At 41.9% G+C, this 17,500-nt stretch overlaps 2 protein-coding genes across 3 annotated transcripts in view; both read right to left on the bottom strand.

The window, feature by feature from the left end:
• The window catches only part of LOC138021574 (aquaporin-3-like), a 17,858-nt gene extending 5,807 nt beyond the window's left edge, over window positions 1-12,051 (bottom strand). The window contains exons 1-5 of one of the 2 annotated variants that reach the window (XM_068868476.1): window positions 11,958-12,051; window positions 10,301-10,408; window positions 10,081-10,207; window positions 6,112-6,249; window positions 1,308-1,426 (exon numbers count right to left, since the gene is read on the bottom strand). In XM_068868476.1, the coding sequence (XP_068724577.1) occupies window positions 1,308-1,426; window positions 6,112-6,249; window positions 10,081-10,207; window positions 10,301-10,384 (468 nt within the window). In that variant the 5' untranslated portion in view covers window positions 10,385-10,408; window positions 11,958-12,051. Of the gene's footprint in view, window positions 1-1,307; window positions 1,427-6,111; window positions 6,250-10,080; window positions 10,208-10,300; window positions 10,409-10,904; window positions 11,076-11,957 lie in introns of those variants that run through there. The other variant, XM_068868477.1, reaches the window with a different exon arrangement.
• A 1,570-nt stretch (window positions 12,052-13,621) lies between these two features.
• Window positions 13,622-17,500, bottom strand: part of LOC138019326 (transcription initiation factor TFIID subunit 8-like) — a 14,575-nt gene continuing 10,696 nt past the window's right edge. The window contains exons 6-7 of the mRNA XM_068866073.1: window positions 16,125-16,192; window positions 13,622-14,310 (exon numbers count right to left, since the gene is read on the bottom strand). Coding sequence (XP_068722174.1) covers window positions 14,117-14,310; window positions 16,125-16,192 — 262 coding nt within the window. The 3' untranslated portion in view covers window positions 13,622-14,116. The remainder of the gene's footprint in view (window positions 14,311-16,124; window positions 16,193-17,500) is intronic.

The following is a 17,500-nucleotide window of genomic DNA, read 5'->3' on the forward strand; positions in this document are numbered from 1 at the left end:
CGCCGATTGTAATTCTGGAAAGAGTTCATTTTCTCTTACGTGGGCATAAATCTGGTTGAAAACCGCTCTCTCAGTAATCTTCGAAACAATTTGCAGATTACTCACTGGTCGTAGGTTTTTGTGACCAGAGTCTTTCGCACCTTTTTTTTCAGTAAAGGGTTCAAAACAGCTTCCTTCCATTCATCTGGGAAGTGCCCCGTAGACAGGGATACGTTCATTCATTAGGTTTGTGACATAGTTCCGTTTCTTTTCGTAATCTGCAAAGTCTGATGGAAGTCTCGTTCTCCTCTCGTTCTTTCCTCCTAGAAAGACTAACCTGATGATCGTCTGAATAAGGTGGTCTGTATATGACTATAACCCACAAATTATAAGAAGATGCCTTCACGAGCCACTCCGAATACTCGAAGGAACCATGCTCGCTGACTCCACAGTTAATCATAGACACATCACACGAGTCACGGTAAAGTAGCCCAGTACCACCGCCACGGCGATCTGATCTTTCATGAACAAAAATACTGTAGCCATCAGGACATATTTCAGCCTTAGCAGTAGAATCCTTTGGTGTAAGCCAGTGTTCTGTCAAGGCCATCAAGTCGACATTGTGATCGCATATGTAATCATAAATAACAGTTGTTTTACTCTTGACCGAGCGAGCATTAAGATTACAAACTGAACTACCATTTGTTTTTGTAGGTTGATCGTTCCAGGCACGCGACGTATTGTGATCAGGTTATCGGTGTTACGCTAAGTGCTGTGGTGTTTAAAAAAGCGCCTTAAAGCAGCCACAGGAGAAATAATCGTATTTACTATGCTTCTCATGCATTGAAGTGATTGTTCCGGTGCTGCGGTTCCAAATGTCCCAAAAATTTTTGCATAACTCCGTAGCGTTTCGATCATGAGTACCTTCAAGAGAGGATGAGCCTCTCTTGGTACCTTCCGATAAAAGACACTGTTACAGTTACAGTAAACGGCCAGACTTTTTAACGAAAGAGTCTGAAAGCACGAATCTCGGCTCTCTTCCAATACGATCTTTTTTGGTCATCCGCCACTCAAGAGTTCTTTTAGCTCAGTGGGCGTCAAACTCGATTTTAATTGGAAATATTCCAGCGACTGAGAATGATTTGGAAAGGCCAGGGAGTCTTATGATTTCCTACAAATTCTCAAAACGAAGAAATGTCACGAAATCTTGCATTAATTTCTCCCTTCTTAATATGAAACAAAATTTATTCGCCTCATCTGATTTTTAAAAAAACATGAAATGCAGTTTTAGCAAAAGGTCCCTTGTGAGATTACCCTGGGTACTTTACCTGATCCGCGAACCCATTTCCAGTGGATACAGAGGCCTGGGGATATGAGGCCCAGATTCCTGCGGTGCCGTTTTCTCCAAGCACCTGCCGAACACCACCGTCAAATGCATTGAGAGAATCTGCAGAGAAATTGGCCAATTACAACTTGAAGCAATTATAATTACTGCGAGTAGGCAATAAGCGCGGGCGAAATGCAAGCGATGAAGTTATATCTAACTAAATTAGATTTTGTTTCTGATTGTTTGAGAAATTGCTGCGAAAGTGTTCACTTTGACCAATCACAAATCGTGGAGATGTCGAGTCGAATCAACCACGAACTTTAAAACCAGTTTTCGACTAAGTGCTGCAAAACCAAAACAAACTTCATTACTGGTAATACTTTTCACTACATCTCCCTCCGCTTACGATAGTATGAAAGGCAGGGGCTCAGTTGGTTGAGCATCGGGCTGCCATGCAGGAGGTCGTGAGTTGGACTCCGGCCGGACCAACACTCAGGGTCTTAAAATGACTAAGGAGAAAGTGCTGCCTTTGTGATTACATCCGCAAACTTTCAAGTCTTCTCGGATAAGGACTATAAACCGTAGGCAGCGTCTCACAACCCTTCAATGTTCACAACCCAGTGGGACGTAAAAGAACCCACACACTATTCGTAAAGAGTAGGGCATGGAGCTCCCGGTGTTGTGGTCAGGCCTCACTCCATTCACTCATGTGCTGGGTGAGATCGGTAAAATGCTGATAGCGGCTGCCAGTGGCGCCCCTATATGCTGATGTCCGATCTCACCCATACATCCCTTGCTTGTAAAGCGCAATTGAATATGTTAATAGAACATGCGCTATATAAATTCATTACCATTACCATTACCATTACCATAGATACGTTTAAATTTTATGCAGAACATGAGGCCTCTGCTTTCGATTTGCGGCTGACAAATCGCCGTCCCTGATTCTGATTTGTGACCGAACAAAATCAATTTCTGAGCCAGGCGATTGCATCAAATCTGGTTCAATGTTTGATTTTTCAATACCTCTAACCTCAACAGCACTTTGGTACTCCTTCACTTCGTGACTCCTAAAACACATCGGTCGTGTTGAACAATACCAATGCCACTTGCGCGCTCGTTTAAGCAATACCGATACCACCTTGCGCGCCCGGCTGAGCTAATCGAGATTGATTTCCCCTACAATATCACAGGCACGCCAGGCTCAGTTTGAGCATGGCCTACAAAAAGATAAGGATTTGTATTGGAATCCCGATAAAAGGCTTAAGATAATTGTACGAAAAAATTCTCAATTAAAAAGCCTAATCTTATTACCATTGTAAGAAGCTTCCTTCCTGTGTGGTTATTTTCCAGATTCGACGCGATTTGAACCATTTTTCAAAATCTCGGTTGTCAAATTAAGGTATAATAAAATCCCAAGGCTGGAGACTAAATTCTCAGGAGCCACTAAATTTAAGTCAAATATTCCTGGATAAAATGTTCCCACGGTCACAATTCCACATCAGAATCAACTGACAAAGATTGAACCCAACCCACCATCAACGCAGTATCCGTCCTGCGAGCGACCACAGGCGGTAATGTTGCAAGAAAATAGCTTTGACAAGAGGCGCTTTATAACCAAAGTGGCCACAGCTTCCACCGTTGAAAACAAACTGAGCCTTACCGGGGGGGCAGACCGTAGTTTGTCAACCACACGTCTTTATTCTACTGGGTCTCCCGACATGACTGTATTGTCTCAGTCGTCCAATCACAGTCACGCCTCCTTCGTGTTGACAAACTTCCAAAACACATTCGCGAAGCCGGGAAGTGTTGAAAGATGCGAAAATGAATGTCGTAGTAAACAAACTTTTGCGCATTCATGCCGCTTTTATAAGACGCCATGAAAAACAAATGAATCGTTTCCATCTCCGATGCCTTCGAAACCTCCTTAACATCCGTTGGCAAGACAAAGTCCCCGACACTGAAGTTCTTCGGAGCGCGGAAATCTCCAGCATCATCACCATCATGCGCAAGGCCCAAGTCAGATGGGCAGGACACGTCACACGCATGGCGGACAACCGCATCCCCAAACAGCTGTTCTTCAGGGAGCTCTGCCAAGGCAAGCGCAAAGTCGGCAGGCAGAGAAAGAGGTTTAAGGACACTCTCAAGACCTCTCTCAAGGACTTCTCAATTGACGTCGATGCGTGGGAGTCCCTCGCCTTCGACCGTCCCATCTGGCGTGGTCTCATCTACGACGGAGCACGATCAGCAGAGAGCAACAGGATCAGAGCAGCCGAAGAAACGCGACAGACGCGAAAGGACAGAGCGGCATCTACACAGACCCACCAACCAACCTACACGTGCAACACCTGCGGACGCTGGTTCTACGCCCGGATCAGCCTCATCAGCCACCTCCGGGCACACAAATAGACTCAGCAAGCTCCCTGCTGATGTCATGGTCATCTTCGACGACGAATTACGAAGCATTACTTAATAGCATTACTTAATAGGACTTTGTACGTAGTGGGCTGTTCGCGATCGCAACTGTATTTATCTAGCCTTCAAGGATGTAACATTAATTATGCAAATAAAATTTATTCCCGTAGTTTGTCAAAAGCAACTTTTTTTATTTCGGCCTGGGTCTCCCGACACGACTGTTTTCTCTCAGATGCTAATAATTTAAAAATTTCACAGGCTTCAGTAAGTCCAACCACAAAATATTCGTAGCGCAATATCCTACGAGAACAAAGTTTATTTGCTTGTTAATTCCTTGAAGGCTTGAGTCAATGCAGTCATGTCGGGAGACCTAAGGGAACAAACTACGGTCTGCCACCCCGGTAAGGCTCAGTTTGTTATCAACGGTCGAAGCCGTGGCCACTTTGGCGATAAAGCGAACCTTTCAAAAGCTGTTTTCTTGCAATATTACCACCTGAGGTCGCTGGCAGGACTGCTATTGCGTTGATGGTGGTTTGAGATGAAAGTTCAATCTTTGTCAATTGATTCTGACGTGGAATTGTGACAGTGGGAACATTTTATCCGGGAATATTTGACTAAAATTGGTGGCTCCTGAGAATTTGGTCTCCAGCCTTGGGATTTTACGGGAGGTCTTTTCTACGGGTAAAGGGTAACAAGTAACAGGTAACATGTAACGGTTAACGGGTAACGGGTAACGGGTAAGCGGTAACAGGTAACAGGGAACGGGTAACAGGTAACGGGTTAGAGGTAACAGGAAACGGGTAACGGGTGACGGGTAAAAGGCGCCGGATGACGGGTAACAGGTGACAAGCTCTGCCGGCGTAATGGGTATCGGGTTTTGCAATTCCTTGTACTGAAAGCACCCGTGCGTCGAAAAGTCTGAAGAAAAACGATACTTCAGATAACAAGCACAGGGCTAATTATAAGATTAAGGGGACTTTATTAATCCGTCATGATTCTTCAAACCTTCGATACTGACATAGTCCGTTTGGAAAAACAAGTTCTCACAAGGAAACCTATCATAGTACTCCCCCAAAAAATGACTCAAAATCACACAAAGAAAGAGTGCGACTATTGAGGCTTTCCTACTATACTGTCCTGACACAAATTGCATTAAAGCAAACATAACACGCCAAAATTATTCTCCTTGATTTTATAACCACTTCCCGTTTAAATTTTCTCCATATACAATTGAAGACCATTTCACACTGTTCAAAGTTCTCTTTGAATAGGAAGGGAGGTTCCCATAGGAAACGAGAACCACTCATTTACTCTCTTGCCTCCGGCAGCTTAAACTAATACACGCCTCAGTAAGATACAGGATTGGGGAAAACGTTCTTCCATAAAATAGAATGGATGTTTAGTTATTTAAGTCAGTGTCTTTCTTAAAAGTGTGAGTTGTTTCACTCACATAAAACGAACAAGAAGCAAACAGTTTATTGAGTATCGAATAGGTATGCCTCGAACAATTGCTGTCCTCCTGATACTCGTTTTAAGGGAGGATTAGTGTTCATAGCCTGCAGAGTAAACGTTTCTTGTTGTTACCCGTCACCCGTTACCTGTTACCCGTTACCTGTTACTCGTTACCTGTTATCCGTTACCCGTTACCCGTAGGAAAGACTTCTACCGATAAAACTGAGATTTTGAAAAATGGTTCAAATCGCGCTGGATCTGGAAATTAACCTCATAGGAAGGAAGTTTCCTACAATGGCAATGAGGTTAGGCTTTTTAATTGAGAATATTTTCATATAATTATCTTCTTAAGCCTTTTATCGGGATTCCCATACAAATCCTTATATTTTTGTAGGCCATGCTTCCACTGAGCTTGGGGCGCCTGTGGCAATATCTACCAATAGGCTAGTTTCGAATTGTGCAGCAACAAAAGAAGAGTCGAGGTTCAGGGGAATAATTTTCATTTTCCTTAGTTCTGAACAATACAAAATGCTAATTATTCCCCTGAACCTCGACTCTGTTCTTTTGTTGCTGCACAATTCGAAACTAGCCTATTTAGATATTTACCCTTTTTACGCGGGGACTTCTAGGTTCCCTCCTCGGGTTTTGGCCCAGAGGCCAAAACCCTGCGGAAGCAACCACGTCCTATAACAGAAGATGTTGACAATCAAACCTACCTCGCATGTGCATGGCGGAAATGTTATAAACAATTGTCAAAAAATGTGGAAAATGCATTCAAGAGAGTTACAATTCAGTGATATTTCTTTGACTGGTGATTGGGTGGGAATGTGGTGTCAGATGTTAAAGACAATGTTTACTGGAATTAGTAATTCCAGCTTAAAAATGAAAAACAAAAAAACAAAACTTCTTTTAACGCTAAACCTATGGTTTACCCCTACCATAGTAAATTCCATACACAACTGCAGACGCAAAAAACGCCCCCAGCAACTGGGCGATACAGTATATGGGAACTTTGATCCAGTCCAAGCGTTTTACAACGGCAAAGGCAAGAGTTACTGCAGGATTCATGTGGGCACCTGAAAGATGAAAGGCTCTTGTAAGCCGACTCATTCGAACCTGGTCGATTTTTAATATGGTTATAAGTTTATGGAAAATATATTAATACAAGCAAAGCAATTCTTTTACCAAATGGCGAAGAAAACCAGAGAACACAAACTACCCTTTTGCTGTACACATCGGCTATGATGCATATCGACTGCAGCTAGATAGCGGTGGCTCGCAACCTTTATGACGTCATTTCCGTTTCCGTCTACTCAGTGTGTGTTCACGACGGTTTCACGTCAAAATCCCACACTTCTCCTCCATTTCGTTTGGTGGCCGACCACGTGACCAAAAGAAACGGAGGGCTCTGGGGATGAGCATGCACTTTTGAGGTAAAAACGGGGAAATACATGCATGGCAAGGCTACTACGTGGTGTAACATGGCAACCCTATAGGAAGCAAGCAGTAAACCATCTACTTCGTTAGTAAAGATATATTCCTGGACCTTTTTACATGTATTGAATTAAAGCGTCGTGGTTGTATCAGTGACGCTTTTTCAGTACATTGGAAAAACCAAACGGAGATCATGTGACAGGAAGATGGAACATTACAAGGCTCTCACGACAGCTGGTCACACCTCCGCTGTTGCAGATCATGTAATTTCCACCGGTCACAACATCGAATGCGACAATTTTGAACTTTTAGCAAATGGAAGGTCTGACCTTAATTGTAAAATAAAAGAAACTTTATTGATTCAGAACTTAAATCCAACATTGAATGTAAACGTTGGCAGTGAAAAACTGTGTCTCTACTGAGTGCCACATAATAACATTTAGCTATGATTGTAATTTCTACTGTAAGCTAGTTACCAGTGCTTCTCTTTTATCTTTCAGCTTTTTAAATTGATGCAGAAGCGCCACTTCTGGTGATGTATGTTGCTACATACGAAACGTCAAGTTTTAAAAATACATAAAAAGCTAAAAAGAGCAAGGCTGATATAACGGTGAAGGAATATATTATACAGCATATTTTTATAATGCGAAGTTAATTCACTATGTTAATTTCCGCCGTCTGCGTTTTATTTCTACTGAAGTACAAAACAAATCCAAACAGATTAAATTCAGGTGGGTAAATTTTGAGACAAAAACACGTGTCATAGTCATTATCATGGCAAGCTAATCGAAGCTAACCGTCGGATTCCCATGACACATTCCTCCCATCCCTGTCTGTCGTTCATAGCAAGTTCCTCTATCCCGCAGGGATCCATATTCAGCCGTCACCCGGGCAAGTACGTCTTATGATACACTTGCCCGAACAAATTTTGGTTTGCCCGGGCAAAAATGCGTAAGTAAAGAAAATGGTCGATAAAATGACTTGTAACTTGAGCATTCGCGTTTTATTTTACACTCTCGTCAGAAATTACGAATTTTGAATCTGGAGGATGAAGTTATTTGCATCGTGGGAACCCGATTTGCAGTGGTCCATATCTGCCACGGCAAAACGTACTTGAATGTAGTTTAAGAAGATACGATCCAAAGACCCAAAGTTTCGACGCGCCTGTCTAGTGTCTTTAATTTCTTTTATATGGGGCTGGACAATCTGCGAGTCTAAGCACCCATTTCAAATAGCGCTGATAAACAGTTATTAAGTCTAAGCACCCATTTTAAAGCGGTTAGCTTTCAATAACTGTGTGACTCGCATGTTGACTCGCATGGCTCGCTATGTTGGCTCGCTCGCAGTCATGGCTCGCTGGCTCGCACATTGTCCTAACTCCTTTTATACGCTACCAAGATTTTTTTTCCTTTTCGTAAGCAGCAGGTTCTGCTCCACTTATTTTCCTTTTTGCGGGAGGTGGCGAAACACCTTGTACGAGGAGCCATGGGCTCCTGCGTGTACCAAACGCCACATTATCAGCTGAGACCACAAGTCACCCTTTGCTCTTGCTAAACGACTTGCTGACAACCGAGCTAGCGATGAGATACACGAAAGTTGAGGCTGTAGTCGTTTCATGGAAAATACCGCGTGGTCAAAGGTGGCGCCCAAGCTTAGGAAAGCTGCATATTGATTCCTTATTTTCTGGAAGTTTCCATTGAACGAAAAGCGATCACAACGAAAGTAAATTCTATATTTAAAAAATTGATGGCATTCATGAAAAGACAATTTTTATACAAGGGCCAGCTGAAAAAAGTGGAAGTGCTGGATCTTGGGAGATCTAACCAGCAAATAATTTGTAGATTTAAAACAGAATACTGCAAGGCTGGTTGTACGGCTGCGAGGGTATATATATTTTTTGATTTACCAATATTTCATCAGGCACGGCCTGACTTCTTCAGGGAGTTAAAGGATTTGCAGATGATTTACAATCTATGTAATCTCATATCTAGTTTTCTTATGGCTTATATTTGAATTTCAAAAAATTGTAACTGCAAATCATTTAACTGTATATACATAGAGAGATATATAGACTTGAACTAGGTTAAAAACATTTATTTGATACTCTGAGTTTCATGCTTCTTACGAAGCAATTATCAGGAGCTATTCGTTCTAGCGCTCGAGCGCTAATTGGGGACACAGTAAACTGAAATCATGCAGCAATTAACACAAATCAAGTCAAATGTTAGTTTTTGAGGAGAGGGGAAAACTGGAGTACCCGGAGAAAAACCTCTCGGTTTTAAAAGGTAAAGGTAAGGTAAAGTCTGTTACGAGCCTAGAAGGCCCATCAGGCCGGCGCTTATCTCTGGTTTCTGTAGCATGAAGCAACTAGGAGTATTTCTACTCCCCCCTGGATGGGATGCTAGTCCATCGCAGGGTTAACCCCAGCATTAGATTCGCCGGTACCCATTTATACACCTAGCTGGAGAGAGGCACCGTAAGAGTAAAGTGTCTTGCCCAAAGAACACAACACAATATCCCCGACCAGGACCCGAACCCGGACCACTCGATCCGGAGTGGAGCACACTGACCATGAGGCCACCGCGGCTCAGAGAACCAACAAGTCAACCCACATATGACACCGAGTCTGGGAATCGAACCCGGGCCACATTGGTGGGAGGCGAGTGCTCTCACCACTGCGCCATCCCTGCATCCCAACACAACTGCACAACTTTCTTGTCTTTCAAGGTCTATGCATATTTACTAAGCTCAGTGGAATTTCTATAGCGTTCATTTCTAAATGAACATGTATCATGGTTTCTGTACCGCAATTTCAACGGTATGTCGCAAAAGACCAATGTAGGTTTGCTTTGAGTGCGATGTTGTGACCTCCGCTTGATAGATGACATTCCGCTCGTTGCACTTTCCGTCCATAGGGCAGGACCCCTTGTCGCGGCAATTGCAAGTGTTGATAGTTTGAACTGGCGAGTTTGATGACTTGTTAATGACGGCCTTATTGTGGCCATGTGGTTATTATTTACAGTTTTTCTCTTTTGCTTATACCTTTGGGTTCAAGTGTTTGGCCCCTGTCAGGAACTTATTGGAACTCATCCGCACATCTCGTGACTCCATACGCAAAGCCCGAGAAGCGTTTCTAATCATTATATACATCTTCACAGCCGTACAACCCGCCTTGCAGTATTATTCTGTTTAATTCATGAAAAGACATCTATCAAAACTTCACTCGTCCAACGGACGACCCTTGGGGTTATTATACTCATTTTTAGTCGTCTGGGACGAACGGACGACTGCGAATGTGGATCTCCGAATTTCTCGCATCCTGTATTCTGTACGCAAAACAATAGCACTGAATTTGAGACGAAATCCCATATATCACGTCAAAACAGACTTCGCGCGAAGGTTCTCATCACTATCAGCTCTACTTCGCTTGGCTAATCGGGGGCTAATCACGGTTAATGCTCTACTGGATTTACCTGATACTCCTCCCGCCCAATAGCAGCCCATTGTAACTGCGATTCCCCAGGCGAAGTTTACTGACAAAAACGAGCCGAACTTTCCACGACTAAGAACCATCTGGGCTACTGATCCCAAGCCGAAAGACTGAAAAGAATAAAGAAATTTCATCCAAAAAATGCAACAAACAATGGCAATTTCCATTTTAAGAAAAAAAGCGAATTGAACATCGTCACATACCACTAAAATAAATGTAGAAATGAATTCGGCGAGTGCTTCTCTCATAAAAGGCGACAATCTGCCCTGAAAACGACTCAGCACCATAATAAATTGTTCGAGGAATCCGATCTAAAAGAAGTCAACCAAAGGAAAAAAGTTGTTGTAAGTGAGTCGGGTCACATATACAAAAGTTATCAAGCTATTTAAAACTGAAAAGATTTGGGTGTAAATAAATAGAGGATAATTAAATATTACATGGCCGCATGGGGATACTATCTCTGAAGAGTGAAGCTAAAATTCCAATCCCCAAGCGGCTATGTAATGTTCTGTTTATGATATAGATACTGATGAAATGTCCAAATTTAAAAAAAACAAACAAACAACTCGTTTTATTCATTTTTGAAATGGCGAAAATTGGTCACCAACCGCGAAAACACGGACATTGTGTAGCATGAAACTATATATGAAAAAAATCATGATAATGTCAAATCGAGTTTCAAATTTTTACTGAATGTAGTAGCGAAAAGTTATATTACAGAAAAAACGGTGAAGATATGTTTTTTTTAGACAAAGGAAAATCCTGGTATTTCATCACTATCTATGTAATAATTAAATTATTTTGTACCTTACAATGGCTAAGGAACACTTCTGTCTCTTTGAGCAAAAAAACAGCGCAAATTGGTGAAGAACGTTTCCTGCCAATCTTCTTTGTAACTGTTGTGTTTTGAGTCTGACAATTACTTGCGTGACAAATCAGTATAGTGGAAAGCGATTGGTTACAGCCTTCCAATACGTGGCAACTGGTTAAAACGGAATAGAGCACTTCTCTATATTTGTTCAACTTCGTTCAACAATGTTCAACATATTGAATGGTGTATTTTAGCATTCAACATTGCACGATGCATAGTCCAACGTTTTATGAACAAGAACTGCAACAACCAATGATCTGAAAATGTTGAACTGTGGGTCACCAGCAGCAGCTAAGCCTACTGAAAGCCCAAGCTTAACTGTTCTTCATTTACTACGTCAAGAATTCAAACAGTATTCAAAAGCTTTGACGATAATGGTTCGAAATTAAAGATAATTTTATTTCACGTTGACCTATAAATTCAATCTTCTATAGGAGGTTTGTGAACGTAAGGTAAACATGAAGAATACCCAAGTCTTTGGGGTGGGGTCCTCATGTCAATATATTACAATTCAGTATATCTTTTAATATATATATTTGCTAATTTTTTCGAGGGGAAAAAGCATCGTAAATTAATAAAAAATAGCAACGGAAAAACATGATAAATTAGGGGTACGTAGACAATGGTGAAACTTAGCGAATTTTCAATTGTACACAGACTGTGTTTGGACATATGTTCAAAGATCAATCGCGCTGAATGAGGGATATTCTTGAAAGATATGAAAGGTGATTCTTCGTCGCATGATTAGCTATGATTTGAAATTTCAACCCCGTTTTTTAACCGCAATATGTCATATGGAGAACGTGACGAATTAAATTTTAGAGCCAGTCTGAGGATTATCTGCCAAAACATGCTCACTTTACAGCTGACTCCTTTGTCCTGTCAATACCAACAATATTCTGCGAAAAATGGAGTGAATCGGTTAATTTTCGATTCGATCGTTTTCAGTCAATCTTTTCCCATATTCACATTAATGGTGGTTAAATTACCTGATTCGAATCTACAACTCCGCGCAGTCGTTCATGCCTTTATCCCGTGCAACTAATTGGCAACCGAGTGAGGGATAAACAATTTAGCGTGACCAAGTCACGCTGTTACGTCACGCAAACTTGAAGAGATACCCACCCGTGATTTATTTTCTGAAGACAACCAATTTTGATAAATAGCTTCTTTTATTACTGGTATTTGAAGGCGAAAAAGAAGGAATGTGAGACATATTTGAGAATATACATCGCTGATCAATTTGGTTCCCAAATCTTTTTAATTCTGCTGCTGACTGCAGAATGAACCAGGGAATGGACGGTAACATGAGGGAGGGGCTCCTCGGGAATAAGCGCTCTTTTGTCAAATTCTATTGTGCATTAATTTTGCATATATATATATATATATGTTACATATAAATGAAGTTATGAGGTAGTTTCACTTATTTTGGGAGTGCTCTATGAAAATTAAGAAGAGCAAGAGATGGAGTACCCTGCGAGCAGAGTCTTTTTCGATCTTCCTAGATAAGTCGGGAAGAGGAAAGTAGACTCTGCTCGCCGCTTCCACATTTTGTATTGAGCATGCGTTAAAAATTGAAAATTTATGTATCCGGTGTCAGTCACGCGTGACCAGTAGCCACAAAACGAAGAAGAAGAAGTCGGAATATTTTCGAACAACTCCGGCAAACACACGACAATCAAGGAATCATTTCATTGGAAACTCAAGATAGTCCATATATCTTAAAAATGCCATTTTATTTTTTTACTGAAAAATTTATAGGTTTCTGTCAGGCTAGTTTCTGTAACCGACACATATAGGAAAAACTCATGGGAATTCTAACAGTTAAAATTGCCACGCTGTTGTAAATTTCAAAATATTGATGACGCGTGGCGACTGATCATGCGCAAAAATAAAAAAAAACAGGTTTGACAAGTCGAAACTGGACTGACTCATCCAATTCTTTGGATGAGCGGCAAATCAAATAATGTGGAGGCGGCGAGCAGAGTCTACTTTCCTCTTCCCGACTTATCTAGGAAGATCGAAAGAGACTCTGCTCGCAGGGTAGAGATGGAGAATTGTTATTCGACTTTCACGCACTAAGCGATCATCAGATGATAATGTGTGAAAGCTCCTCATGCAATTCGAGTAACAACTCTCCACCTTTAAACTTAAAATTATATATGTTACATATATGTATATGGTATACTTCTAGTCGCATGCGAAAGTCGTTTTCAAAACTCTTACACTCTGAATCAACCCCATGCCATAACACCACCTTCGACTAAAACTGATCGGCAGCGCGTCAACATAAACTCGATCTACTATGAAAACCAAGCGCGAAGGCGAGTAACGAGCAACCAGCGCCATGAAGCATTCAAACTCCGTCATTACAATCCACTCTCGCCTTGCGCACACCCCCCCCCCCCCCTACCCCTCCCTATTACGGACTCTCGCTAGTACGGACACTAAATGACGTCCCTGGGCGTGTCCGCTATAACGACGAGAGTTGACTGTACATCAAACGGGCTAAAAGGGCGGGAAAGTTGCCATTTGTCTAGGAGAGCTTGCCGGGTTTCGAATGTTGCAATCTGATTGGTTCTTAGCGTGGTCACGGCAACAATTGCGTGACAATGTCATTGTGTTTAAAAAAATTAAATCAACTCTTTTAGGCTAATTTAAAAACATTTTTTTATTGTAAAGGAAGTAGAAAATGACTTCAAATAAAAATGTTTCCTCTTTAAACCACTCAATTTGTTTGCAGTTAACAAGATTCTGTAAGCGCTATTAAGTGCCACATATCAACAATAACGAAAAAAAGGCAGTAAACAAAATGTGATTTGGAGGTCCGCATATTTGTAAAATTTGACAGTCAGTAAAAAAAACTGACTAAATGCTTCTACACAGCTATATTTAAAATAACCCTAAATTGTCGGCATTGAGTCTCCCGTCTTTGCTCAAGTCTGAAGAGTACGAAGCCACGGAAGGTTGAATGAAACAGTCGAGCTTTGAGTTTTTTAATTTACATGTACCTCCGCTTGCTCAGCAGTTAATTCATTTGCATTGAGTTATTGAGTTGAGAATGGGAGACTACAAGCAGTTCACGTTAATCCCCTCCCAGTCGTTCAAAAATTACTATATCGCCAGCCACGACTGGCTTTCACTCCAATCAACTCGTTCTCAGAGTTTTTCGTATCCTTTTTGCCGGTCGTAAGTAAGGATTGTCAAACGAGTCCGTGTTTGTCACGACCATGCCGTTTGATGGCGAATCTCTGATGGAAGACTCTTGAAGAGGCAGTTCAAGCTCGTTAAGATCTCCGACTGCAGTTAAGTAGGGCAACACTGGAGATTCATTTACAAGTACTGTTGGAAAAAGAAAAGAGAATGTGTAAGAACAAGCGGCCAAAGGTGGCTTTTACTCTGGCCGATTCACGGCTCGCAGTTAAAGAACTGGTATAGCGTGCACAACGGGACAAAGACGACGACGGCTATGAAAACGTTATGTCAAAATATATCTTCCGGTTATTGAAATCATTTCCCGATTATTCCAAGTCATTCGGCATTGGCATGAGCCTGGGGATGGAAAGTATCTTTGCACGTGCCAGGAATAATATTGAAATGGACTGCGTAAGAAGCTCATCAAGGGGAGCCTCATATCTCCCTTGGGAGATTCAGCACGCCCACTGTTGTAAAAGCCAATCAAAACAAAGTTATCTCAGCGTCAAAGGAAATCTGATACTTTTCGCAGGAAAAACCTGTTCCTAAAAATAAATTTACTCGAGAAAGGACTGACTCAAAGGAATTAGTATCACCCAACTAGTAGACTAATGCAAATGCTGCATTTTGATTGGCTACGCTACTAGAAGACTTTTAGTAATAGTCTTAACTGATTAGAGTGTAATTTGAAGTGCTAAGTTTCTACCCCAGATGAACCATGTGAGCGTTAGCCCTACTGATCGAAATGGATCCACACAAGGACAGAGAAAAACTCTGGTCAGAGCGTTCTTTCGTTTTATTCCCAAATAAATATATTTCCAACTTGCATTTGCTAACTTTGTTATTGCCTTTTCTGTCCGACTAGTTGGCACTTCACATTACACTCTAATCAATCAAGTCTGATACTAAAACAATAAGACCCTTCGCCCTTAAGGGCCACGGGTCAATAGGGAGCTTAAGATCTACGACGACGACGACGACGTCGACGAAAACGCCAGAAAACAATGATGTCATTGGTTAAAAGAGCATAAATAATCGTGCTGCACGTGCGGCACGGATTTCAGCTCATATTTTTGCGGTTCTCTGCGTGACGACCACGTGAAATCACTAAATTTTAGGTTTTCACAACAACGTGAGCATGCAACAGAGAATCTTTCATTCTCTATTTTCAGTCTAAAACCGCTCGTACCAATTTATTTTTAGGATACTTCGCCCATATTGTATGACGTGAACGAGATGGAATAATCGCGAAAGACTTTTACGTCCTCCATGCAACCTCAAATTTGATTATTTGGCGTCGCTGTCAGGGCGAGAACGGTGAGGAAATATACCAAACGCACGAGTGTGGTGTTCTCGTAGACGTCGTCGTCGTTGTTGCTAACGACGAAGCCGCGCAACGGCTAGGGCGGGGGAAATGAGTCGTTTCGTCCGGATTCAACTCTACCACGCTTTGTAAATAGCCAAATGATGACAAGGATCTCATGGATATACACACCAACCATAACTCTAAAAAAATGACCATTCTAAATCAGTTGCTTGAACTAAATATTGCTATAGCAATAAGATAAACGAAAGTTTAGACCTAATCACTGAAATGGGCACTCAGACTTAATCTGTAAAATGAGAGCTTGTTATCTAAGTGCACTTCCACTATAAACTTTACTCTTTATTCTTTTTCTTTCTTTATCAATCCTCAATTCTTCACAGTCCTTTGTCCACACCCAGGATGTCACGTATTTATGTTACGTCCTTAGCTCTACAGTTCAGTGAAGCTTCTGCAATACACGGATTGCTCTCACAGGTGAACACCTAACGAGGGTTTTCCTGCCCTGGGGAATTCATGACGTGACTCTAAAACAAAAAAAACTAAAGGAAAAGGACTCCTGAAAACAGAAATGTGAGTGCTGTCACCCAACATGAATGTCAGAGACCGTCTTTGACAATGCAATCTCCAGACTTACATGGAAAAGCTGGCGCATCCAAACCTTCACAGATCCCAGAACTGAGCTCGGCTGTCTTTGCTAAAAATCTGCCAAATCAAAAATAACCATAAGAAATTATCGTTAAAGGAGCCTTTCAAAGAGCCAGCAACCGTCAAATACCGTTACCTCTACGTTAGTAGCTACTAGTAAGCTGTTAGTTTAGTCCGCTTAACGGTAGGGCGTTAGTTACCGTTTTCCCGTGTGAGGTCACAAATACCATTAAGAGATACTGACATACAATTCATTTATCTATGCATGCCATTGAATTTGATCGCTAAAGGTTTCCTCTCTCTCTCTCTCTCTCTCTCTCTCTCTCTTTCAGTAGTTACATTTAGTTGTAGTAAAATATTTTACTATTGCATCGTGTTGCATCCTGTCGGATGATGTTAAACCCGGATGGTAACTGTCCGAGAATACACTGTGTTGCAAACTCTAATGTGCTAGTGCATTTTCCACGAACTCTCACTGAACCCTGACTCGAGGGTTCTTCTCCTGTTTTCTGAAAAGTAAGTGTGGTGTTTGAATGCTGTATAAAAATAGCTTCCCTGCTTGCAGAGATCTCTTTTCTTTTTGCGTTCGCTGGGCTGACGACTACGAGAAAAGGAACCTCTGCTATGGGTCAAAACTCACTGTGTTGAGCATGCGAGGCTGTTACTTAGCGACTGAATCCTCACGTGATACTTCATGTTTTGTGGGCTCACTTAACAACAGCGGAATCAATGTAAAGGAATGCGCGGGACACAGCGGGCTCAACTCACATTCGACAAACATAGTGGAGTGACGTCCAAGGATGTGGACGGCGGTTTGATCAAAGTGAGGCTGCTTTCCATTATAAGCCAAAATTTCCGGAAATTTCGGGCTGAAGTCAAATGGAAAGGTCCGTATCGGGTCGGTCCGACCGGAATATTTGGGACCACCTCTGGACGTGATCCTCTTTGACCGGTCGGTCTGGTCCGACCGTAACGTGCCGTTCCATTTACAAAAATTCTCATTTCCAGTCCCACTTCCCTGTGATGTAACCAAAGTTTGGTCGAAACGTAAATGGAACGCTTTGGTCCGGTTGGAAATTGACTTTTAACGAAAAATGTCGTTCCATTTTTCCTTGGTAAGTTCCAATGGTCTCCGACCTGATGGTCAGGTATAATGGAAAGCACCCTGAGTTTCGATCCATGGCAGATGTCTCTTTTGCAGTACTCGTCAGCCCAGCGAACGTAAAAAGAAAAGAGATCTCTGCTAGCTGGGAAAGAAATAACAGTCAGGGTTCTCAATTGAACCCATAACCCGTAACACCTGTCACACGTGTCTCTTGTACGTATTACGGCTTTGAAAACCGCCTTGATCATACCAGTAGATGA

Source organism: Montipora capricornis, chromosome 10, assembly GCF_036669925.1.
Source record: "Montipora capricornis isolate CH-2021 chromosome 10, ASM3666992v2, whole genome shotgun sequence".
Taxonomy (NCBI): Eukaryota; Metazoa; Cnidaria; class Anthozoa; order Scleractinia; family Acroporidae; genus Montipora; species Montipora capricornis.